The sequence below is a fragment of the Lutjanus erythropterus genome, chromosome 6 (assembly GCF_056507025.1).
Source record: "Lutjanus erythropterus isolate fLutEry1 chromosome 6, fLutEry1.hap2, whole genome shotgun sequence".
In the NCBI taxonomy this organism is placed as follows: Eukaryota; Metazoa; Chordata; class Actinopteri; order Lutjaniformes; family Lutjanidae; genus Lutjanus; species Lutjanus erythropterus.
Genome location: NC_139322.1, coordinates 16,084,715 through 16,109,942, shown reverse-complemented (window position 1 = coordinate 16,109,942; position 25,228 = coordinate 16,084,715). Strand labels below are relative to the sequence as shown.

Genomic DNA, 25,228 nt, shown 5'->3' with positions numbered 1-25,228 from the left:
TTCAAATTCACCATCCATACAAAGATCCTACACAGTAATGACTGGATTTAATACAACAATATTTAATTAAGAAACCTTTGGTATTTCAAGAGATGTTTGCAGTATATTCAGTAAGGCAAATGCAGTGATTTGTTTTACAGCTGTAGAATATATTACCAGTTTCACTAATAAAGTCTATTTACATGTATAAAATAACAGTTAGCAGTGTAGATGTGCACTGCTACACACACGCTGGAATTTCTAACACACACACACACACACACATACAGCGAGGTGCAGACAGACCACACACATTTCTCTGTCTACTCCTGTAAGTAAAAAGCTGGTGTAAACCTCACACAGTGTAAACCTGACTCAGTAAGACAATGCTAAGTCTGTAAGTCCACACATGGACTGTATCTAAGTCCTCTCTTCATTCAAACAAATCAGCAAAAAGTGGGAAAAAAAAGTTTAAAGTCTTCTCAGGTGGTCAAAGTGATGAAGTGGGTCACACAGACACGCAGGAGGTGAATTAAAGTCACCGGAGGTAAATAATCCTTCATGATACTCAATGGTCATGAGTATCTCCATTAAGGTTACCAGTGTGACTGCTGTCCTTTGGTTTTAGGGTCTGAGTGGGATTTATACTGCAGTTGGAATGAATCTCCTCATCTGAGCTGCTCTCAATATCACTGCGGTCATCTTTGGACACCTGTAAAATAAAAACACAAAGTTGATGGTACAGTTGGAGTAGTGAAGAAAGTAAGAATGTACAGCCATGTTAGCAGTTCTGTGAGGTTGCATGCAGCACTGATAACATCCTGATGCAGGTAAAGCTACACGCTTATTCCCATATAAATAAATGTTTACCACAGTTACCATCTTACTGTAATGCGTCAGCATGCTAACCTTTTTTTGTTACCAGTAAATATAGAGCTAAGGATGGAGACAATGTCAGTAGTTTAACAGCTAAGCCAAAGTATTGGAGAAGTACCTATCTGTCCAGTGTGTGTCAATACATTCCACTCAAAAGCACAAATTTCAACCTGCTGGTGAAAAAAAAGTCAGGGGACTACCAAAGTCTGAAGGATTCCTCCATATGGCAACACATTAGGGCTTTTCACAATGCATATTCTTAGTCCAGGGCTAAGACCCTGAAATAGCCTAGCCCCTTTTCACAAACACACTGTCTAACCTAAATCCAGGACTATACAAGTCACACTACGCTTCTGCAGCTGCCCACTGCTCCTGACACAAGAATGGGTTAAACACAGAGACTGAATCTCACTGTACATTGTACTCAGTATGAGTACATGTATATTTTACAATAAAGTTGACCTGTACCTTTACTAGTCCTTGGTTATATGTCCATTGACATCCAATGATGCATTACTACTCTAAAACATTTTAGTTGATTTTTTGGGGGATAATCCCACAAATCTGTCTTCACTTGAGGCTAAGAAGGTTCTAAGGGACTTTTCACACTTCAATTAGCCCACGCCTAAAAGTGTTCTTAGACTCTTCTTAGCTCCAGGCTAAGGGAGCTTTTAGCCCCAGGCTAACCTGGTTTTTAGCCAAGGGATTGCTGGCCCTGCTAAGGGCTTTTCACACTGCACTTCTACTAGCCCTGGGTTAAATATCTAGCTAGTGTTTAAATTTTAGAATGTTCTGTGACTACTCTTTTTTTTTTCCTTTAACAGACTTTAGCCCTGGGTTTACTCATTTTTTGGGGGACAACCCTGCAAACCCAGGGCTAATCCTGCTCCACAGCAGGGTCAGCAAGCCCTCACCTAAAGTCGAGGTTAGCCTACTTTGGAATGTGCCAGTGAGGAAGCTTCCTAAGCCTGCGGCTAAGTGCAGTGTGAAATAACAAGTCACGTAGCATTCTATAATGTTATTATTAGCTGCTGCTCCAACGGACAAGGCTAATAGAAGTGCAGTGTAAATCATATAGCCTTGGGCTTAGCTTAACCCTGGGTTGAGTATGCGTGTGTGGAGCTAAGTTATCCAAGGACCAACTTTTAGCCCAAAGCTAAGAACATGCAGTGTGAAAGCTATCCCTGGGCTAAGGGCAGTGTGAAAAGCTCTACAAAATATCTTCACAAAATCTTGTGCCAATTCATTAAGTAGACAGAGAAATAATTCACTGGATCAGGTGGTGCTAAATGAAAGGTCAGGGGATCACCAATGTCAGTCTTTATCCCCTGGAGACCATGAATGTTAAAATTCTATGGCAAAACATCTAATACTCATGGTGGTGCTACAGGAAACACCACAGGATCACTCTGAGATATTTCTGGACCAAACGTCCCGACATTACCATCCATAAAACTATGCTGCTAGTAATAATGGTACAATACACAAAAGACAGCCATACCTTTCCCTTGAATATGGCTTTGATAGCAATGCGAGCGATGAGGTAGAACCAGATGATGTGAAGACACTGCAGCACCAACAGAAGCCCATTGAGCAACCACCAGGCCCGGTACGGTCCAATGATCTCCCAGCTCTCAAACAGAACACTGTTAACAATCCTGCAAAAAATACACACATACAAAGGTTACTGGAGCTGTCAATATATTATTAGAATTGCAATTATTAGATCATTAAGAAACGAATTTAGAGAACAAATGGCTAATAGTCAAACATGTGAAAAGTATGTTAAACAAGCTCTCTGTTGTCTCACCAGAAAGGATAGATGACAAGTCGAGTGAGGAAAAAGCTTATGCTGAACACCACAAACAGGCCATCACAGAGCCTCTGGTACTTGGCATAGTTGGCCAACTTGGCAGCCTTTGAGAATGAATAAGTCATTAATGACAATAATGACACAGGAAGAAAATATGTATATCTCATGCATTCCAGAAATAACATCTAGTAACAGAAATTTTAATAAAAGCTGTGTGTTGTTTCTGTCAAACAGGTATTACAGGCAGTTCACAGTTACTTTAACAACCTTGCACCTGTACAACTACATTTCAATGACATATTGTCAATGAACTGCTAATGAGAGATGTGTTTTGTGTCAGACAGGTAGTACAAGTAGCTCACAGCACAAAAACATACAGTATGTTCCCAGCTGTGTTTTCCTACATTTTGTACAATGATGTTTGCGGAGTTAAAACCAGAACCAGCTCTACTTTGCTTCTTTGATCAGGTGCTACAAGAACAATCCTCATCACTGAGTTCTTTACCTCGAGGAAGATGTCGGACGCATCATGCACACACATTACTAAAGTGCCAGCTCTTAGCATGTTGTTGGCATAGGAGAACGTGATGAGCAGTATGGTGGCCAGGTGGTGGACAAGCATGATCATGAAATCCTGCCATCAAAGACAGAAACAGAGAGGAGTAAAGTGGTAAATAGCAAGTAAAAACATCTGCAGCTCATGGAGCAATTAGATGAAGTTGGTGGTTGCAGAATAATCCTCCCTGCTGGTCTTTGTGCATTTTGTACATTCATCAAAACCTGCCAGTTACAGCACTAACTGACAGGCTTTGTGTAAACACTAGCGTGACAGGCTGATGTGCAGCTATAGGCTAAATAGGAAGTGTTGAAACTCTCTGTGGTGCAGGAGCAGTTTACTATATCCTTTTCTGCAAGAACACATAATAATAATAAGCTAACCCTAAAACAGTGGTTGAATAATTATGGGAGTTAAGACTGTCAACACATCAGCAAATAAATTCAGAAAAATGGATATACAGGATATACAGGATACAGTTCTGATACAAAGGGTGTGAAGTATTCAGGTGAGCTATTGAGAGGCAGCACAATAGTGAAGCCGTTGTTGACTCACCTTACGTTTAATGTCTGTGAACTGAGAAAACATCAGGGACCAATAGAAAGCCAGCTCAGCTACATAGTAGTTGTACTGTCCAGGGCTTAGATGCTTTGGGAGGAAGTGAAGCAAAAACACCTTTAACAAATATGTAGCCCCACCGGCCAACCAACAAAATGTCACACAATAGATTAGAGCCATAATATTAGGCAGCTGAATACAATGATTATTAAGTTAATAAAAAAAATATTAACCTGAAAAGGATAGTTGTGCCAACACTGTCTGGTATCCCACATCCAAGGTGACTAACAGAAACAGATTAAATGTGCATATTATTAAAGCGGTCTCTGGTTAGATCAACAAAAACATACAGCAGGCTTGTTGAAGGAAAATTTCAAACTATGCAACACTTCAATGCAACAATGTCAGTTTGCACAAAAGCATACAGTATGCTAATCCAACTCACCACCCACAGATAGCGAATGGCGTAGATAAATATCCCCAGGTAAAAAGTAAATCGCCACCTGATGTGAAAGAAAAGAGAAGAATTGGGAAAACAGAACAATGTCACTAGTTCTCTTTTTGAAAAACAAGACTTGGTTTGAGCTAAATGCTAAGGTGAGCATAATCACAATGACAATCATGACATTTACTGTGTTTACCATCTCAGTGTAGCATATTAGTATAATAACATTTTACTGTTTACCAGCTTAGTATAGCATGTTAGCATGCTTATATTTACAATGTTTAGTGTATTAGTATAACATTTTATTGTGCTTACCATCTCAGTGCAGCGTTTTAGCTTGCTAACATTAACCATATTTGCCATTTTAATGTAGTGTGTTAGCATGAAAACATTTACCATTTTAACCATCTTAGTGTAGCATGTTAACATTTAACTTGGGTTGCCATCTTAATGCAGTGTATTAGCATGATAACATTTGCTAATACGCACCAATTAGACTGATAGGACTGTCATGATTTGTGTAAGTATTTGGTAACAAAACAAAGAAATATTGACCCGATGATGGCATTAAATTAAAAGTTAAAGAATTACCAAAGTTATACTATTCATCTAGAGCATGACATGAGCCTCTGAACCAAATTTGATTGCAATCCAGCTGTCAAGACATTTCACTCAAAACCACAAATGTCAACCCTATGATGATGTAGCTGTTAAGTTCAGTATGTCCTCGAGTGTTGGATCAACACTGCAGTGCAGTTAATTCTCTACTCATTAACTCTGTGTACACTACACAGCAGTTTAGTAGAAACCTACATGCTCTCACAGAACTTCTTCTGCGTACTGGGCCTGTCTTGGTTCCGGCGGACACGAAACCACCTCTGTATTTTCCGGACATCCCAGTCCAGCTGCTTGGAGAGTCCTTCCAGTTGCCTCGTGTCTGGACACTAGGGAGGACAGCACAGAACAAATAGCAATCACTTACTTAAAAACCCCTAGGTAGGTATGACTATCACACCACATGACGAAGTTTACTGCACATGTCATTATGCCTGCTCTGTGGTGGTGCATTCCAGTGCAGTAACATCTGTATTCCAGTGTGCAGAGGAACATTTAATGGACTACAGAACAAACATGGGCCTTATGTACCGTTTTGGACTGATACACCCTCTCCAGGACATCATTGGGCTGAGCTCTCCGAGGCACTCCCGCCTGAATCCGAAGTATGTGGGCACAGGGCTTGGCCACTAGCCTGTATACACACAGGCCGAGGCAAAAGAGAGAGAGGGAGGGGACACAGAGATGGTGTGGTATTAAGAGAGACATTCAGGCAAGGAGAGAGTCAGCAGAGAGAGAAAGTTCAGCACTTTGGCTACAGAAACAGATGACTTATTAGCTCAATTTGGCTGGGGGCTTCCCTCACTGACATGAACTGTTGAGCTTCAGCAGTTTTCCCACAAAGCAATGTTTGCCATGCATGTGTGTGTGTGTCAAGAGGTAGGGCTGGAGCGGACAATAGGGCCTATAAGGGAGACACAGGCAAGCGTTAAATAGAAGGAATCCTGGGGAATTTAGCACCTAGTCTAAACAGAGCGTGATGACCCATCATGTGAGAGATGGGAGAGATACCTCCAACCAAAATACTGATGAGTGTCACAAGACTATCTGGTTCATATAGTTAAGTTGACCAGCAGAGGTTGGAAGTAACAAAGTACAAATACTTTGTTACCGTACTTAAGTAGACTTTTCAGGTATCTGTACTTGAGTATTCACTTGTCTGACAACTTTTTAGTTATACCCCCTACATTTTAACACAAATATCTGTATTTTCTACTCCTTACATTTTCAAAACTGAATCATTGCTTCCGTGTAAATGCATTTGAGGGCAGTTATCTCATTCGTAAACCGTCTTCTCAACCTCTAAACTAATTTCATCCCAAATGGATGGGACATAAACACATAGAAAAAAGATGATTCCTTGGTGAATCCGTTAGTGCATATCACGCACAACGGACGTAACAAGACAAAAAAGATGTAAAAAAACAAAACAAAAAACCCCAACCGTTATGAGGTAACAAGATGTAACAAGACAAAAAGACATAACAAGACGTAAAAGACGTAACAAAATATAAAAGAAGAAACAAGACAAAAAAGATGTAACAAAACAATGTAAAAAGGTAACAAGATGTAAAAGATATAACAAGAGTAAAAACACAAAACAGACAGAGAGGGACACTTGTCCATGGAGAAAAGGTGAGGTTCAGTTTGCTCTGCACAGAAACAGGCAGTAGAAATGTCCTTCACATGGCAACTTTTTACTTTTATGCTTTGAGTACATTTCAGAGGCTGCACTTTTCCCCTTTTACTTGAGTAAATAGGCTGAATCAGTACCTCTTGAGTCTTTTCTTTTTTACACAAGTATCTGTACTTCTACTTGAGTAAAGAATGTCTGTACTTTTGCCACCTCTGTTGACCAGTGTTCACCCCACTTATCTGGAATAATTTCCCCTACATGGAAAAGGCTGAATGAATAGAAGTACAGACTGCGCTTTGGCCTGCTCTCTCATTGGGGATTTTACTCTAAATGAAGCACTCTGAGGAACCTCTAATTTAGCTGGACTTTGCAGTAAAAAGATGACTTTCAGCATTTAAGATGTACTACACAGACTGGTTTTAAAGCCACGAACCCAGGCACAAAATGCTCAGTTCCCAGTGATCACACAAGCAATAAGACTGTGTCAATTATATCCCATTTATGCTTTTTAGCCCTAAGCTATCCTTATAAATCATTGCTGAGCAAGGTAAACTGGTGTACCAAGCCAGTGGAGTTATTTTCATGTATCATCACCTCAAAGGAATGCAACACACCGATGCTGTACACAGTTAATTACGGTGGTAAGGTAAAAACAACAACAGTAAATTCTTGTATTCTTAGGATCTAAGAAAACAAGACATTTTCCATACAATGAGAGACTATAATTATCCATCACACGAAAAGGCAGAAGCTGAGGCAGTCCCATCTTTGAATCAAAGAGAAATCCTTAAAAAGAGATTTGCCTGATTTAATTACAACTAACTTTGTTTGACAGTAACAGCTCATGATAATAATACCTTACAGAGAACTGGTTCTCTCTGGTTTCCAGATAGTTTGTGTTCATAAGAATGACTCATATGTTAAGACTGCTGCAGTGACTAACATTTGAATTGTTATTTTGCTACTTTTGTAGCTTTTTCTAGTTCTGCTCATTCATTTACAGCAGTTCCTGTATCCTGTTTACTCAAGTACTCTGCTTAAGTACTAGTACTCTCCATTTTGTGCTACTTTATACTAATACTCCACTATAGTTCTGAGGAAAATCTTGTACTTTTTACTTCACTACTTTCATTGACAACTGTAGTTACTAGCTACTTTTCAAATGAAGTTTTTGCATTCAAAAACAAGTATACAATCCTGTTAGTTGAAGATTAACACAGTGATTGCATTAGTTTGGCCCCATTGTCACGTCTCAGATGTCTCTGAGTTGTTGATGGGACTTTTTCCCTCTAAACTTTTCAGATGGTTTCATTTAAATAACTGTCTGAATCCCACGATGGATCAAATTATCCAAGACGTAGTTTCTGCAGGTCTTTACAAGTTCAATTTAATACTTTTTAAGACATTTTAATGACCATTACGAATGTAACTTAACTTCATTCATAGTTGCAGAAAAGCACGTGCACAGTTTGCATTAATGGTTATTTGTTCATTATTTACTTGTTACACTTTGATCAATATTTTTTTTTCCCCACAAACACATTTAAAACCATGACTGAAGTTTAACTCTAAGTCATGTAACTTTATAATTCAATTCATTTTAAGACCTGTCTCTGTTCAAAACATTTTAAGGCCTAAAATTCAGATTATTAGGTTTTAGACTTTTTAAAAAGGCCCTGCACAAACCCAGCAATATTTTTTAAAAAAACAGAACTTTGTTTTCCCTTCTTTTCTCTCCCATTAATCAACTCATGACCCCTCAGACCAATCTTGTGACTGTTTGGAGGGGCCTGGCCCCCTGCTGACAGTTACTACCATTGTTTCATCAATGCTAATCTAATTATGTCAATAATCTATAATTTACAGAAAAGGCACTTTTACTTTTGATATTTCATTTTTGATTATAATACTTAAGTAAGACTTTAAATGAATGACTTTTACTTGTAAAGGAGTACTTCTACATTGTGGTGTTGGCACTTTTATTTAAGTAAAAGATCTGAGTACTTCTTCCACCACTAACTTTGCTGACACATAAGACTGAAGCCCTAAACTGTGCAGTCACACAGAATAAGCACCCAAATGAGTAACTTCAGCAACAAAGCGTGTCTAATTTACCGTTCAAACAGCTGTCAGATCATTTCATTTAAATAACTGTTTTAATACCAGATAGATCAAATTATCCAATATTTCACTTTAAATCAATTATTAGATTAAAGGTCCAAAATATTGATAGAAATTTACATAGCAGAACTTTGCTTTCTGTCCTTCCTCTCCCATTAAGCAGCTCATGACCCCTCAGAGCAATCTTGTGACCGTTTAGAGTGGCCCGAACCCTATGTTGGGAACTCCTGAACTAAACTACAAAACTTCACTCTATGATGTATTTAAAACTGGCTCCACTGACCCCTACTAACCTGCTTTCATCAGTATAATGTAAATAAAATATATAATTTGCAGACCAGGTACTTTTACTTTAAATACTTATGTACATATTTATTTTAATACTTATGTACTTTTACTTAAGATTTTAAATGAATGACTTCAGTTGTAATAGAGTACTTACACATCGTGTTATTGGTACTTTTATTTAAGTAAAAGATCTGAGTACTTCTTCCACCACTCACTCAGCTGCCACATAAGACTGAAGCCCTATACTGTGCACTAACACAGAATAAACCACCCGAAATGAGGGATTTTAACAACAAGAGTGGTTTGATTTACCTTTCAAACAGCTGTCTTAGAAGAAAAACCCCGACAGCCAGAGGCAGGGCGAACAGTATGTGTTCCAGTCGGGGATACTCCACACCAGGTGGTGGACGCTCCAGGTCCGCCCATGAAACATTTTCGGGAAGCCAGAACCTCTCACTCCAAATCCAGGCTGAGATAGAGGAAGTCATCGGAGATCAGGAAAAAAAAAAAAAAAAAAAAAAAAACTCCGAGATCAGCAGTGGCAAGTTAAATAAACCGGATAAATTACTTGTCTGACATCTGGAGGTTTAGGTTAACTGACTGGAACCTTTTAGCAGTGATGTTCCCTCCTCCTCCTCTGCAGCTACACTCGCTATCACTTCTGGTTAAACTCATGAGTAAACTGCACGGACCGCTGGGTTGACACGTAAAAGGCAAGAAGGCAACACCCACCACACTGATGATTAGGCAACTTTCAATGAAGTTTTGTACCACAGGGATGAACGCACTGTTGTTGACTGGGATGCAGCTTTTTGATATGTTTTACACGGCCTCGCCAGCATTATTTTAAGCTTTCAAAGTAGGGGCGTGATGGACAGTTAAATGCAGCTAATGTTAGCTAACGTCAACTGCACCTCCTGTTTGCAATCAGTGCCATACGTCATTTGATTAGTTCATGCTAAGTTAGCCATGATAAGCAATTAATGCTCCCCAAACCGTATCTTGGAACTAGTGGTAAGTTATGGCAGCTGAAAATGTTAAGCTATATTTAACCCGGTATTTTACCATTATGTAAGCTTTAAGGCTTATACAAATAAAAACATCCGGGCTATCTATCAATTATATCCTGAAATCTAGGGCTAATGTTTTGCAACTTCACCGTTAAGCAACCTAGCTAGCTAAAATGAGAAGGAGCACTCTAGTGTTTGCCAGTTAGATAGCTCTAAATATTACTTAAAATTATATATATAATCTTAAACTAGTTGATTTTAGGTGAGTTTATTGAATGGGATATGAGTTGAAAGATTTATAATTGTGGTAAAGTCATTTTTTCCAGTTGAGAAGGCCTATAACCAGTTTCAGGTGAATGAATTTTCTTTAGTACGGACAAACCATCGATTTCTTTGGAAGTTCATTTCATACAATGAATTAGCTGGTGGTAGTATTTCATAATATTGACTAACTTTCTTTAAATAATACCTGATCCTGAAATGAGTTAGAATCTCAAAATAATGAGAAGCCTTCTCAAAATAATGACTTGCCCAGTATCTTAAATAATGAGTCAGTATCTCAAAATAAGGAAACCTTCTCAAAAAAGCATGGTATCTTATAATAAAAAGAGTTTTTTTCCTCTCCAAAATATGAGTTAGTACCTTTGAAATAATCAACTCATCTCAGAATAATGACTTGGCACCTTAAAATAATGAATTAGTGTCTCAAAATAATGAGAAACATTCTCAAGCCTTCTCAGAAAGAGCCCTGCAATAAATCCTATCGTCATGAAGGTTACAGTCAGTCAAAATGACTATACCTTTGACTTTACACCTCTCTAAAACCAGTTAAAAAGACCCTGAACATTACAATCTTCATGAAGGTAGAGTTAATTGCAGGACTACTGTTTCACTAGTTTAAGTTAGGTGTACCTAATAAACTGGGAGCTGAGTGTAGATCAACACACACTCACTGCTTCCATTTAAAATAACTAATATACATAATTACAGGATATATTCAGAAACATATAAAATCTAAAATAAAAAGAGTTACTGCTGAGACAGAGAGCAGAGTTTTATAGCTAGTTGCAGAACAAAAAAACAAAAAACAAAAAAATAACAGGGGGTGTATGAGTCCAGGATGCTAATTAAATGTTCTGAAACACAGGACAAAAAGCATGGGATTTGGCATGCAGTGACCCTTGATGACAGGAAGGCAGTGTTTGTTTTTTCTTTTTTTGATCATATTGATTTTATGGGTTACCATGAATTTTTGTCATAGGTTCAAAACTGTCTTTGCTACGGGTTTACCCTTCACTTGTCTGTCTAGAGAATGCTTATTGCATGCTCTTTAACACCCTTAATCCCCTTAACTGAAGAAAGGCTATTTAGTGGTCTCTGTAGTGGAGTAACACCCTTGTGGGATGCCAAGACACGGTTTGTAAAGATTGTAAATTTTATTGAAAATAGACTACAAGGTTGAATGGTTGATTATTTACATTTGTTGTCAATGATTTACAGCTTAAATTTGTAACCTTTTACCTCAAACTAGCTTTCACTTCCAACCAAGGTTAAGATCTGGTCTTTTGCGACACTCTGACTACATAGTAAAATTCATACTCATTTAGTGTCCCTGGTTATTCATTGGCTCTTATTTTTACTTCTGAGTCTAATGCCTAGATTTGTATAGGTAAAATTAGCTTTTGCAGTGTCTAACAGTTTATTTTCTCCTTGAATTTATTGTTTATGTATTGCATCAAGCATATAGCTGCAAACTGTAGAGGCAACATTTTAGTTTCCACACTAACTTGCAAGTTGTTAGTGTTCTGCACTCTATTTAGTGCCAGCCGTAATTTAGACTTTTGGAGCTAGCTGGGTTACAGTTTCTCTTCATAACTGACATGCACTTTTTGAGTAGGGTCAAGCATTCTGTTATCAAGCACTCTGTATTAACATCTGGAAAAACAATTGACATGAGAGCTATTAATACTTGTTCCAATTAGCCTGTGACATTAGTCTTAGCCTATGCTGATACTGTACTGCCTTAAAGTGACAGTTTGGATTATTTGAAGTAAGGTTGCAAGGGTAACTTATTGATAGTCAGGGTAACTTATTGATAGTCAGTGTGTTGCCTTCAGTAGATTCCTTTTGACATACACCCAGTTTGGAGAAGCGTAGAGGAGACCCTACATGGAAGCAAAGCATAAACTGCTGTGCACAAGGTCAACAGCAAAACATAATTTAGCCATCTAAGAAATCATCTAAAAATGATGATGAGTGTAAGTGTACACTATATTTAGAATATTTTCACTGCTTTACTTTACAATCAGACAGCCGTTTTTGACAGGAAAGGATGTTATACAAATATTGCACTCGTTCTGGCTCAATCAAGCTTCATTGGCAACATAACTCATTTTACCTTGCAGCACACAGGTTCCTGGTCTACCACTGCCTCCATTGGTTAGTTTGTCTGTGTTGTTGTGTGATTTTTGTGTGCTTTTAAAGGTTACTTCAGAATTACTAAAGTCACATTAACATGAAGGGTAATTCCCATATTCTGCTAGGTAAAATGACAAAATTTGCCAGTGGAGTTTGGTAGATCCAGAGAGAGTGTGATATTTGGCTGTTGTAATGTTTGTTTCCTGTCAGAAATGACTGTCTGATAGCCAAGTAAAGCAGTGAAAATATTCTAATCATAGTCTTACATGATATGGTTTTTTTAATGACACTTTTTTTGGTGGCTAATTTTTATTTTATTTTTTTTACTGACACTGTCCACTGCAGTTTATTGCTTTCCTTCCCTGCTGGTATTCCTCTCTGCTTCTCCAAACTGTCAATAAGTACCCCTTACAACCTTACTTCAAATAGTATAAACTGTCCTTTTTAACTAAAAAGTTGAAGATGTCAGATACCAGCCTCCCTAAAGATGACCATTGCTGAAGCTGAAGACTGGTGCTAATTTTGTGCCTCTCCTGCAAGTTAGCATGCCTGTGTGACATAGTTAACAATACTTATTTTAACCAATGTGAATGTCCTCTAAACCATGACCTCCCCTTTAGAAACCTGCTTCACGACCTAGATGTTTGTGTGTGGACTTCATACATTATTCAAGGAATTTTTGATGTGACACTAAGTTATAAAAGCTTCCAGAGGGCCACATTTATTTGCTGACATGAATAAATAGGTATTTAAATATCACTGACATGCTTTCAAATTCTACTGCTTTTCATTATACTACTTTTACCTCAGCCTCACAAATATTTCAAAGCACGCTGAGGAGGCTAACTATATAGTCAAATACAACACAAATTGGCTAAGCAATACAGACAGTTTGCCCCTATGATAGTTCCAGTATAACTTCACCCTTCAAGGCCACTAATTTATGAATTTGCAGTGACAAAAGAGTGGCCTGCAGGGCAAAACAAAGAGAGGAGATGCACATACTCTTACACTGGCCATCCCTATACTGTGTCATCCTGTAGATTTTTACATCAGTACCAGAGAACAGCTCAGCTCCCTGAACAAAACCCCTCTGTGTCAGTATGCAGCTGCAGCTTCCGAGATGCCCTACTCGGATGCATGACCTAGTGTGGAGGGGCTGGGGACTTTAGCCACTTAATAGGGGGGTCATGTTTTTGAGGACACTCATCTGACTTAGCTCTAGAGTTTAATTTTGACCACACTCAAACTATTTGTCCACTTACTTGAATCAAATCTTCACTGGCTTCAGTCCAGCAATAACAGAGGGGTCCAGCAGAACGTGCGTGTCATCCCCTCTGTGTCCCCTCCCCCCCGTCCCTGCTTGGACTGTTCCATTTCGCATCTGAAAAAATCTGATAGTTGGAGAAGAGTTCTTCATGTCAGGGACTGCTGTAGCCTCAGCACACAGAGTACTGTAGCTCCTGGATCACCTAAGGTAATATCTCGTAAGTTTAACCTTTTTATTTTCTGTGACCTAGTCCTTAAAGGGAATTTCTCAGCAACTGTACAGCTGCCTCTTCCACAAGTACTTGTTATGTGTTCATAGATGAGCTTGCATTTCTGTGTTTACCTTAATTACTTAAATCTTTAACCATAACAATGATGGCAAACATAGTCTTAATAATTTAGTTGAGCTATTTCTTCAAAATTGTCAACAGTACCTCTTTACTTAGTGCTATGTTTCTATTTGTTGACATGATATTTGCTTATACTTTTCTCTTTTTTTTTCAGACAAGCAAATGGATGAGAAAGAGCTGAGTGATCCCCTAAATAACGTAGCTCTCATTAAAGGTAAAACAACTATTTATATTTTTTTTTTCTGAAAACATAATTCAAGTGAATGACTTGGCAATGTTTTGCTCTTACCTGACACAGCATATCCCACTAACTGACAATGTGGAGAGGGAAAAAGCATGAGTCACACTTGAGAAGAGTGTCTGTAGCTATAAGAGCAGCTGGCAAAGTGCTGTAGATGGCCTTGTTTTTGATTTCTCTAGTGTCAACAGCTTATTAGAAGATGGACTTTCTTTGCACAGAGGACACATCAGCTGACTAATGTGTATTAGTGACATCAGGGTGGCTTATTAAAACAGAACGCAGTGGATAATGCAATGCGATGTGCAAGCATATCAGTGAGTTGAATCAATTTTGCATGATGAATGAATCTGTAATGCTTCACTGCACAGCATATAGGCAGCACAAAGCAAACGCTGTCATCATGGTAACAGAATCCCCATCATTTCAAAATTATGAGGATATTTCTCAGTTTCAGCACATTTTGTGGCTGTAAATTAATCTCACTCCTCGGTTAGATCAGCAGAGATTCACTGAATACTGTAGGCATTCAGTGTGAGCTGTGCTAACCCTCTGATTCAGTTAAAGAGCGCCGTCACATTCATTGGGAAGGAAACCGACAGCGGGGAAAGATAGAGCATGATGGCTCTAGCCTTCAGCACTTGAGCTAAAAAAAGACTTTCTCCTACATTTTTTTTTCTGTCGTCACTTGAGGCAGTGTGATGCTAAATATCCCCAACTAGTCAGAGAGGTATTTTTACTCGCAGACTAATCCCATTATTACTTTGTCAGGTGTCTCTCTCTGACATTAAGACTTAATAGCTTTAATAACTAATGTTGCTAAAGATAACACATTGGACGGCCTCATCTGAAATACTCTCGTTATCTCGTGCTCTCTGGAGGGCATTCATCATTCACACAGACTGAGCACAGGCAACCCTACGCACAGGGAGCCCACTCACATTCTGACTCTCACTCATACATATGCATGCATGACACACAACCTCACACACACATGCCGGACAGAGCACTGACCACCCATCCTTTGTCTGGCACACAGCAGGGTGGTCATGTGCTTGTGTCAGAGGGTGCCACCAGCCTCCAGCAGCCTGTTCATACGCTCTCATTTTTAGGGGACATTCATCAATGCCATCTGGTTGCACTACTAATAATACGTGTGCATATTTTCGTAGTGTGTTTATGCAGCCGTGCCTGCCAGACACAATGAACAGACACAGTTTTCACAACAAATGTGGCATTTCATGGCAGTCCCAGCCCTTGTGATGTGTCCATTTATGGTGCACATACTTGACCTGTCCCGACTCTTGTTTTCCCCTCTGCCAAATGGCCGGCCTGAGATGAGGTCATCTCTTTTCCTAGCCATGGTAGATTAGGAGATCAAGATATTCACTGGGCATTGCAAAGCCCAAGTATTTGTGGGGTTTGTTTCCACCTCTAGGAAACACAACAGACCCTTGACAACCCTGGCTAGTCTATTCCCTTTGTGTATTGTTTACAGTAACATGCTGTTAACAAGCAACATAGATGGGTGTGTTGCCGGGTTATTGGACATTTTGGAATGAAAGCTTGGATAGAAAATGCAGATAATATAGTTGTGTCTATTTCTGGGTGAGCAATTAGTTTATGTAATAGTCCCATTTTAATATCTTGGGAAATCATCGAGTATGTCAGCCCTGGTTAAATATTTGGGACTGAGGCTGAATTAACATGGTGGAACTTGAGTTATTCTTCTATTTTTATAGTGTTGAATTGCTGTCATTACTGCCTGATGTATTATTATGGTTAATACATGACTTTCTGTTTAATCATGTTGATTCTGGGCAACATGGCTTATATATAATACCTTGATATTTTTAGGCTGTGCTCCAATTTATGATATTCTGTATACATTAAAATTAACACGGTGTTGAAAATAACATATTGTAATTGTAATTTATATATTTTTTACCAAACTGTGACAATATTGGAGGTATGACTATTGATGCTTTCACAAAATATTAACAAAATGAGATTTTTAGAACAGCTGGAACAATCTGGCAAGTTCAGAAAATTCCTGTACTTACTGTAATGCAGCCTTGAAACCAGGAAAAGACAACACTGATGATGTATCACAATATATATATATATATATATATATATATATATATATATATATATATATATATATATATATATATATATATATATATATGTGGATAATCTTTTTTGTTGTCTAATTCATCATCAGATGACCTGACCAGGTCAAACATGGGGCCCTCCGGTGACTCAGAAAAGATTATACAGCACTTGAACGAAGAACTCCGAGAAGCCCAGGAGCTAGCTAATACTGAGAAGCACAAATGCATGGAGCTGCAAGGTAAAAATAAAAATCTTTGATGTTAGATACACACTGATCTCTTCATTTTATACTGTACACACACACACACACACACACACACACACACACACACACACACACACACACACTCTCAGACAACCAGACATGCTTGAAATAAATACAGTTATATTTCGTAGGTATCTTGGAGGAAGAGAGAAAAGAAAATAAACAGCAAGCTGATGAATCTGCAAAACAGATAAAACTTCTTCAAGGTACATCTGTGTGTTTGTGGATCAGATCCTAATAAAAATGTTTACACTACTAATCCAAACACTGAATGCGATCTACTCTGTACAGGCCAGCTGTGGCAGCTCCAAGATGACATGGGTGTTCTCAGAGAGCAGATAGACGTCTCCTCTGGTTCACACGACGAGCTGCAGAGTGCACGCGATGAGGTGAAGGCGCTGAAACGTGCCCTAGAGGCAGGCACAGCTGAGCGGGAGCGTGACGTCACAGCCATCCAGAATAACCTGTCAACTGCCTTGAAGGACCTGGACAAATGGCGTCAGACTGCCAACAAATATGAGCGTGAGATTGACAACCTACAACGTGACCTTCAACAACAGAGCAAGCAGTGGCAGAAAACTGCAGAAATACAAGGTATTGCATGGTGCTAATACACAGAATAAAATATGATGATGGTAAACTGGTTAATAGGATGCTACATGTGAACAAAAGACTTATGCAGTAGAACAGTTTTAAACAAGTATAACATTTCAGGTAGTGTCACTTCTTGTCTAATGTGTTAAAGGGTAACTCCATCTGCGTTTTTGTGTTTCAAGTGGAAACTCCCTCTCAGCCATCAGTAAAAAACAGTTATGTAGGTTAGGGCATTCATGTCCTCCACTCCTCAGCCTAGAGGGTTAATAAGTAACAACATCATAATGCAGAAACCCACATCAGCGATTTTACAAGGCGTTTGGAAAATAGCATTTTCACACTAAAACATACGTACTTTGACCAAATATTCAATGTTCAGATTTCAATACATAAATACAGAACACTACTGGGAAGCCACTGAATGATACAAAGACCTCAATAAACTTGAAAATCAACCTTCTCTTTAATGACCTCTGCATTTGAAAAATTGCTCCTTTGTTTTTATTTGTAAGAGACCTATATACCCAAAAGTGCATCTCATGTCAAGGAGCCCCCACAAATGATGCACATTTGACCATTGACCCCCATTTTAAGAGGATTTTTTCTTAAGGAATCCTCTCTCAGTATTTTTTTTATTATTACATGTGCTGGAAATCCTCAAACACTTGAATTTTGTTCTCAAGATTTGAAAAGTGCTTGTATTTTGGATAAAGTGCTTTAAACTGCTTGAAATTATAATTGCATTACTTTCATAATCCATTATCTGACTGGATAGTTTGCTTTTTAGAAAATGAAATAAGTTGGCAGGTGTGACACATGGTTGTTTATACCACAGTGACATCTGATTTAATGTGATTAAGAAGTGAAATAATCATTTTGAATGCATATATAGAATATCTATTTACATGTGTGATTTACCTCAGCTGTAGGTTGCTTGATGCTTGAATTACATGAATTTGACTTTGGAAAAGGTGTAAGAACCCTGTTTTAGGTTTGAAGATAACCACTGCACTAGCCTGTCCAAGCACACAGAAAATGTTACACATATATTTAATTAGTTTTCATGTAATCTGTAAGCTAATTAAGAAAAGAGCATCTGCTCGAAGAATGCACCATTACATAAGGACCTTTTTTTTTCTTGCTTATTTATTTATTTCTCACAGCCAGTGAGCTGCAGTCCATGCAGTTGGAGTGTAATGGCCTTCAGAAGGAGTGTTCTGGCCTGCGATCTGAAAAACAAGACATTGTCAGTAAGCACCAGAAGGAAAGGAGCAGTCTGCAATCAGAATGTGGGTCCATCAGGGCTGAGAAGGAGGAACTCCTGAAGTCTCACCAGAAGGAGAAGGGCAGCCTGCAGAGTGAGTGTGCAGCACTGCGCTCTGAGAAAGAAGCAGTGCTGCAGAAACAGAAGCAGCTGGAGAAGGACCTTGCCAGGTCAGTGCACTACAGCTACATATATCAGGAGCCCCAGCTTCACCCACACCTTTTGCTGCCTCTGTCTCATTTGCTTGACTCTGCTCCAACTTGTTTTGCTTCACAGTATACGACACACCTCTCTTTGTGTGATCCTTCACCTATTGAACTCACTCATGTTTTGTTTCTGGTAGTTCGCGTGCCCAGAATGCTGAGCTGAGCAACAGCCTCAAAGCTCTTGAGAGATCCCAGCAGGAGTTGGAGAAGAGGCTGGCGGCCCTGCAGCTCCAACACCAGCAGGACAGCGCCAAGCTGCAGACCCAGCTGGAGGAAGCGGACAGTCGCAGCAAGACTCTGCAGAGAGAGGTAAAATATGTTCTTGGTACTAAAAAGTCATCAACCAAGCGTCAAGCACCTCCCGTCGATCAATCACTCTGAGTAATTACTCTTAAGGCTAAGAATATTTCTACCCTCAAACCTGACAGTTGCACTATGTCTGCACTTGTTACTTGGTGATGTGGTGTGGTTGATCCTGTTGCTAGCCATGACTCATTCTTTTAAAAGGTGTGATTGGTTGATCAAGGAAAAAGAAAAAGAATAAAGGAAATGAAAATGCCCTCTTAGTGTTAATGGGCATAGAATGACAGTATTCATTATTAGGCCTATCAGTATCACTATTTAATGTAATGAACATCTCTGTTGAATAAATTGTAAGCCATACTTTAGAAGTAGCCAAGAAAATGTTTGGAAAAAAACAGGCTGACTCGTCCAGCAGCCTGTTTGCATGATGATAGTTGTTATATTTATTTGCATACGTTTATTTCCATGATGGTAATTTTAGTACTTCATATATAAAAATAAGAGGGGAAGTCTGCTATGTCTATGAATGTCCGTTTGTGAGCCTGAAAGATGTGGCTATCTAGTGAAAATGAAATGAACTGCGTGACAATATAAGACTGTTTGTTTGCAACAGATCCAAGTCATCATTGCTGCACTTAAGCATTTTTCTAGTTGCCGAATATCTCAGTGTTGTGATCACTTTCATTTCTGGCATTTATAGCATTTGATGGAATGGCATGTCTAAGGAGATGGTCCACAAACATTATCTGTACTTGATCGTTTCAGTAACTCACTGTTCAGTGAATATTTCTTCTACTTTGTTGTGTTTCTTAAATTTTCTCCTCGTCTGAAGAAACCCTGAAGCCTGTTAAAAGTCTTATCTTTACAAGGATCTTTTGTTAACTGCAAGGAAAAATTATTAGAAATGTCATAAGATGTCTAAGAATTTTCGTTGACTGATGTTATTAGTAGCAACTCTTGTACTTGGAAGCTTTATGAATACAGCCTCTGGACAATAGGATGCATTTCCCAGGTTAAAAAGAGCTTGCTCTCTCATGCCTACTAAAAGGTTTGCCCAGTTGGAACCAGTTTTTCTGTTTTGAGACAACTGATAAGTACAGTTCTTTTTTATATCTTTGATACTTTTGATACTATGGTATGTTAGTATTGTATTATTTTTGAACATATGACATTGAAATATTGATACTTTTGGCAACCATACTAAGTCTAACTAAAATCTATAACTGTCTTGAAATGACTGTGAAGCTCCCAGGTTCTTTCTTAAAACAAAAAAAAGTTATGGAATTTAATTTGTCCTCCAGTCCAAACAGTCCACAGGTTGCTTGTTGCCGGCAACGACACCACTACTGTATGCTCCCAGTCAGATTTAGCAGACTGGATGTGGATTGTCACTGCTGTGACACCCAGACAGGAGAGGCTCTGTTGAATAGCAGAGAACAGAGATGAAGTCATCCTTAACCACAAGTCATTCATCCCAGTGTGGTGTTGCTCTTTCAGTCACTGAATGAAAATGGAAACCGAGTGCTCTCACAGCATCCTTTTAGACTGAGCTCATCCTGTGAAGCCCTGTTGAAGGACAAAGACTGAGAAACACTCACCACGTTATATCAATCAGCGATAATCACATCAGGCCCCAGCGTGCTCCCTTTTAGCCAAATTTATCCCGAAAAGCCACAATTTCACCACAGGAACTTTCCCCAGGAACTAGGCATCTTTGGAGGAACTTGGAGCGTTTCCTTTGCAGAGACCAGGGTCTAAATTAAGTTCAGGGGACATTATTTTATGCCCCTAAAAAGTCCCTTCTTGGGGGGAGAGTACTTTCCAAAAGTACAGGAACTTTGCAGCACTGAAGCCTTATGATTGTACTCAGCATTTAATTTCAGCCACCATTTTAAAAAATCTGCAGCTACAAACCAGTTTACATCATTGTATAGTGACGCAAAAAGTATATGTAAAAACGTCCACGTTTTCATACATCAGCTGAATAATAGTCTAATCTTTGTGGGTCTTTAGACCACAGTGGAAACACAAACAACAACAGGCTGAAGAGATCTTTTATTTCCTCATTAAGTGATTATTGGGGCAAAAAGTTTCCGTAATTTTGGATGGAAACATGGCTAAAATATGTTTAAGTGAAAGTAATTTGTCTTGTGATTACTTTAAGTGAAACATGCTGATGTGCTTCATGCAGTATGACGAGGCTAAGACGGAGCTGTCAGATCTGAAGGAAAAATATGAGAAGGCTGAGCAGGACAAACAGGCGCTTACAGATGAACTGGAGGAGTGCAAAGGCAACATGAAGGAATTACAGGACAAGGGAACAAAGGTGAGTCCTGGTTTATCATACATTCAACATAAAGGAGAAGGCATTCTGTTTTTTCTTAAACCTGCAGTGCGGGATTTTAACACACATGACAATCTGTTACACTTAAGCCCTTGGCTAAGCAAGTTCACACAATGGTGATTAATGCTATGGCTGCCAGGTAAATCTCTGTGTATTGCACAGTACACTGGAGTTTTAAATCCGGTGTCTGTGGTACATTCTCACGCTGGTGCACCAATGCATTTTGTATCAACCAGACATGATTTGTTTGCCAGACCTGAGGTGGGGTGCTACTGTAGTGATGAAGTAGGCTACAGCAACTAGGAGTATGGCAGAAAAACCTGGGTGGGTTCACACCAGCCTTGTATAATCTGGCTAAATCAACCCCCAGTGTGTTTACCCCCTTGTTGCAGTTAGTTTGGGTGGGTGTGAACACTGGACTTAAACTCTGGTGCAAACCAAACAACCGCTTTCTCGTCCACCTCGAAGAAATGATCTCAGACCACCATTCAAATTAATCACAGAAACATTTGTCATTTCATTGGTTAAACATTTTTTTCCTCCTGTTTTGGTGGCTGGCGAACTAGTAGCATGTTTGCTACCAACAAGTAGACAGGCAGGGGACAAACTTAGACTCACAATGAAGTGCTGTCTCATGAGACATTGAGTCTGCTGATATGTGCTCCAGATCAACACCAGCATGAACAGAACCTGACGGTGCTCCATGATTTACAGTATCCAGATAGGAATTGGGCCATTTGGGGTTTTTTTTTACAGGTCGACTGTATGACCAGTAATCAAACGACATTTCCACTTCATGACTTTTGTTTACAATTTCTGGACCATTTGAATTTTTGGAGAAACTGACACAATGTTTAATCCTTGCATCGGTTTGATTCAGCAACCAGATCTTTAGGTGTGAACCCACTCTAAGAAGCATCCAAGAAAAGTATTTGATACCCCAGATAACAAAAACACCTGCATTTGGGGAAGAATTACAGTCGTAAAAAGAACAGCAAGGACAAACAATTTACTGTGGCAGAAAATAGGTTACATTTCTGGTGTTTATAATTGTCTGGTGTGACATTTCCAACACTGGATGTTTTTTCCCTTTCTGCGCTTTAGCACAGGAAGATTTGAAGAGAGCACTCGTAGGGGCGTTGTTATGATAAAGTATATGTCATGAGAACATGTCCACAGTGTTTGCGTAATTCCTATCACTGCCAGAGGTTCCGCACTGCATGTTTAACAAATCATATGTGATTGTTTGACAAATAATATATATTAAGAGGTGCATGAAGTATAGAAATAATGATCTGCAATTAAAGTTAAAAAATGCCACCAGCTTTTATTTGCATAAGAAGCAAACATCTTCAGTTGTTTTGATTTTGGAAGCATGAGCTTTGCTTCAAATTTTGCAACAATATAATATAAAATAATGATTATAAAATAATATCTGATTATTTTGTGAAATGTCTCCAGATATTAAAAAAAAAGGTTAAATAAACTAAATTAAGTTTTTTGATCGCATACACAGGCATACACAGTGCAACATTTTATAGGATTCACAATATTTTTTCTTTCTATCTCAGCACACCTGCTCCCCTCTACTCATCCACTGTCTTCTACTGTTGCTTTTACACATTGACAGCCGTGTGTGACTTTGAGATTTTGTATAAACAACAATTACAGACACAGATTATTGACTGAGGGGTTTATTAATAAAGCTACACCCAACTAAAGTATGTCCCATTGCAGTTGATTACTATAATATCCCTTCCCTTCTGTAGACGTCCCTATTGCTGCCTGTTCAAGCCATAGTCATCGGCCTTATCCTGGCTTTGCTGTATTGGTGCTTCGGCGCATTGTGGTAGTAAGGTACACATTACTCCTGTCAAGTTGGCCTACATCTTTCATTCTCATCAGCGTCTTCTAGATCATTGCATGACTTAATCAGGTTTTCCTAATTCCCCAGAATGCCTTCCTTGGGGGGGAAACTCCAAAAAATTTACGTCTCAGAAACTCTAACCTCTTTAATCATACAGTTCCAACATCTGACATCTGTTTGTCTTGTCTGGATGGCTAATGCTTAACAACTGTTTCTCTCAGTTGGCTTGCTGTATGATGGGCTTATCTTGATCTGAAAGCGCTAACTCGCATCCTTTGTGCACTGCATTGGTATCGAGCTCCCTCTGTCAAAGCTTTGGCGGTCTTTGGATGGGCAATGGTTTTCATGTGCTGATGCTCATGTTTCCATCTCCGTGTCACAACTTTTCTTTTTTTCAGAAGCCGTGGATGATCTGGGGGCCAGTGGTTGCCGTGGCTCTAACAGCTGTGACTGCTGCTGTGCTCCTCAGGACCTGAGGGCAACATCTCAAACACACACACACACAGAAAAACAAACATCCATATATGTCATCAGAATTCTCTGCACTTGCCCCCTTTATCATATCTGCACTATTAATTAGGAGGGCTCATACTTAACACTGTTTAATTTTTAAGATGCTCTATTTTAGAGGACAGAGAGGTTAATAAAAGAATGTTGAGTGTTGTGTGCAAATGAATAAGTTTGTTTGTATGTTATTTGAAGGAAATCTAGTTGGGTTGTGTTTTTGTTCACTATGATGACTTATAGGATTATGTATTAATGAATGTAAAGATAATTCATTCTAAATATATACGATGATATTTTAGATGGATCACCTGGAGTTTGGACCTCCCTAAATGTAACACATCTCTGTAACTGTCAGAATAATAAATATTGTCACAATAATGCAGCCCCTGATCCAGTGCATGATGAATGCCCCAGATACATAAGATATCAGTGGATGGTTGTGGTGGGCACTGCTAAGATTTTCTCTATTTTTATAAACAATATCAATGCAAAAAGACCTTTTCAGGATTTTTTGGGAACCTGTGAGCCACTTGTGCGAAGCTATTTGAGCGGAGCTCTATCTTGCAGTTATTGTGCATAGCATGATTAATCATTCATTCATTCATTATCAGTATGATTAATAGTCCTGAAAGCTGTTTTTCAAATATGATGATTGAAGTGATACAGTCACAACTGAAATATGTTGTGAACTAATGTAGCTGAGGATTTTACGTATCCAAATCCTGTGACTGAGCTTCCATAGAGAGTGAAGTTAATGGTGGTAAAATATTGAATTTACTTTTTTGAAATCTACTTTTTCTGTTTCTACAGTCTCCTACAGTCCCACTAATTGTGAATCACACTATGGTAGCAATATCTGTCAAAATAAAGGCAATATGATTTTTTTTTTCAACATTGTGCACCCCTATTCTAAAATAATGCTTGATTTTCAACATAATCTGATGTTTCATCTCCAATCAGTCATGTAAAAAGAAAATCTTCCAATATTTGAAATGTAACAATCCTGTTGTCATATTTGTCCCTCAGAGCTAGAGAAGTCCTCTGTTGATCCCTTACTCTGTAAATTAGTGAGCATTAAATAATTGTAATCAAAACATATAAAGTTAATATGGACAGCTGGTAAAAGTGACAATATACATTGATTGGTGTGGGTATAAAAGATTTTGCAACTACATTCATGGTGAAGCACTTGAATTGTACTCTTTAAAAGCTGTACAAACCCTGAAGGTAACACGCTAACATTAGCCATTAATAACAAAGGACTGTTCAGTCTTATTGCATTATGGTGCCGGTGAAAACACTGATGCCACAAATATGTTACTGGGAGTGGCAATCACCCACAGACTGCATGTCTTGTTTGCCCAAGGGAAGTCAGGATTACATAACACAACAGAATTTTAATGCATGCTATTTAGGGTTATTGTACTGCATCCTGCACTTAGTCACTACAAGAAACTGGTTTAATACCTGAAATGTCATGTTTTTTTTGTTTTTTTTAAAAACTGGAATAGCATTTCTCTGATGGTTATATATTTCCTTGCAGTATATGATTTTGTGCAAGATCTCAATGAATTTATCTATTAATTTG

General features: G+C 38.7%; 2 protein-coding genes across 7 annotated transcripts in view; one reads left to right on the top strand and one right to left on the bottom strand.

Annotated features, from left to right (window-relative positions):
• The window catches only part of slmapb (sarcolemma associated protein b), a 30,910-nt gene extending 6,888 nt beyond the window's left edge, over window positions 1-24,022 (top strand). Inside the window, exons 1-10 of one of the 6 annotated variants that reach the window (XM_084720867.1) lie at window positions 13,627-13,792; window positions 14,089-14,148; window positions 16,400-16,528; window positions 16,687-16,761; window positions 16,847-17,149; window positions 18,313-18,583; window positions 18,757-18,928; window positions 21,114-21,248; window positions 23,036-23,123; window positions 23,535-24,022. In XM_084720867.1, the coding sequence (XP_084576993.1) occupies window positions 14,097-14,148; window positions 16,400-16,528; window positions 16,687-16,761; window positions 16,847-17,149; window positions 18,313-18,583; window positions 18,757-18,928; window positions 21,114-21,248; window positions 23,036-23,119 (1,221 nt within the window). In that variant the 5' untranslated portion in view covers window positions 13,627-13,792; window positions 14,089-14,096 and the 3' untranslated portion in view covers window positions 23,120-23,123; window positions 23,535-24,022. Of the gene's footprint in view, window positions 1-13,626; window positions 13,803-14,088; window positions 14,149-16,399; window positions 16,529-16,686; window positions 16,762-16,846; window positions 17,150-18,312; window positions 18,584-18,756; window positions 18,929-21,113; window positions 21,249-23,035; window positions 23,124-23,531 lie in introns of those variants that run through there. The other 5 variants (XM_084720863.1, XM_084720865.1, XM_084720866.1 and 2 more) reach the window with 5 other exon arrangements.
• LOC146325081 (ceramide synthase 5-like) lies at window positions 43-9,627 on the bottom strand. Its single transcript, XM_084720872.1, has 10 exons — window positions 9,200-9,627; window positions 5,374-5,476; window positions 5,041-5,171; window positions 4,228-4,285; window positions 4,016-4,066; window positions 3,780-3,872; window positions 3,174-3,302; window positions 2,666-2,772; window positions 2,357-2,513; window positions 43-691 (listed from the first exon to the last, which is right to left on the bottom strand). Exons 1-10 carry the CDS (start codon window positions 9,373-9,375, stop codon window positions 548-550), a joined length of 1,149 nt encoding a protein of 382 aa, XP_084576998.1. The 5' UTR covers window positions 9,376-9,627; the 3' UTR covers window positions 43-547.
• Window positions 24,023-25,228: the final 1,206 nt, after the last annotated feature.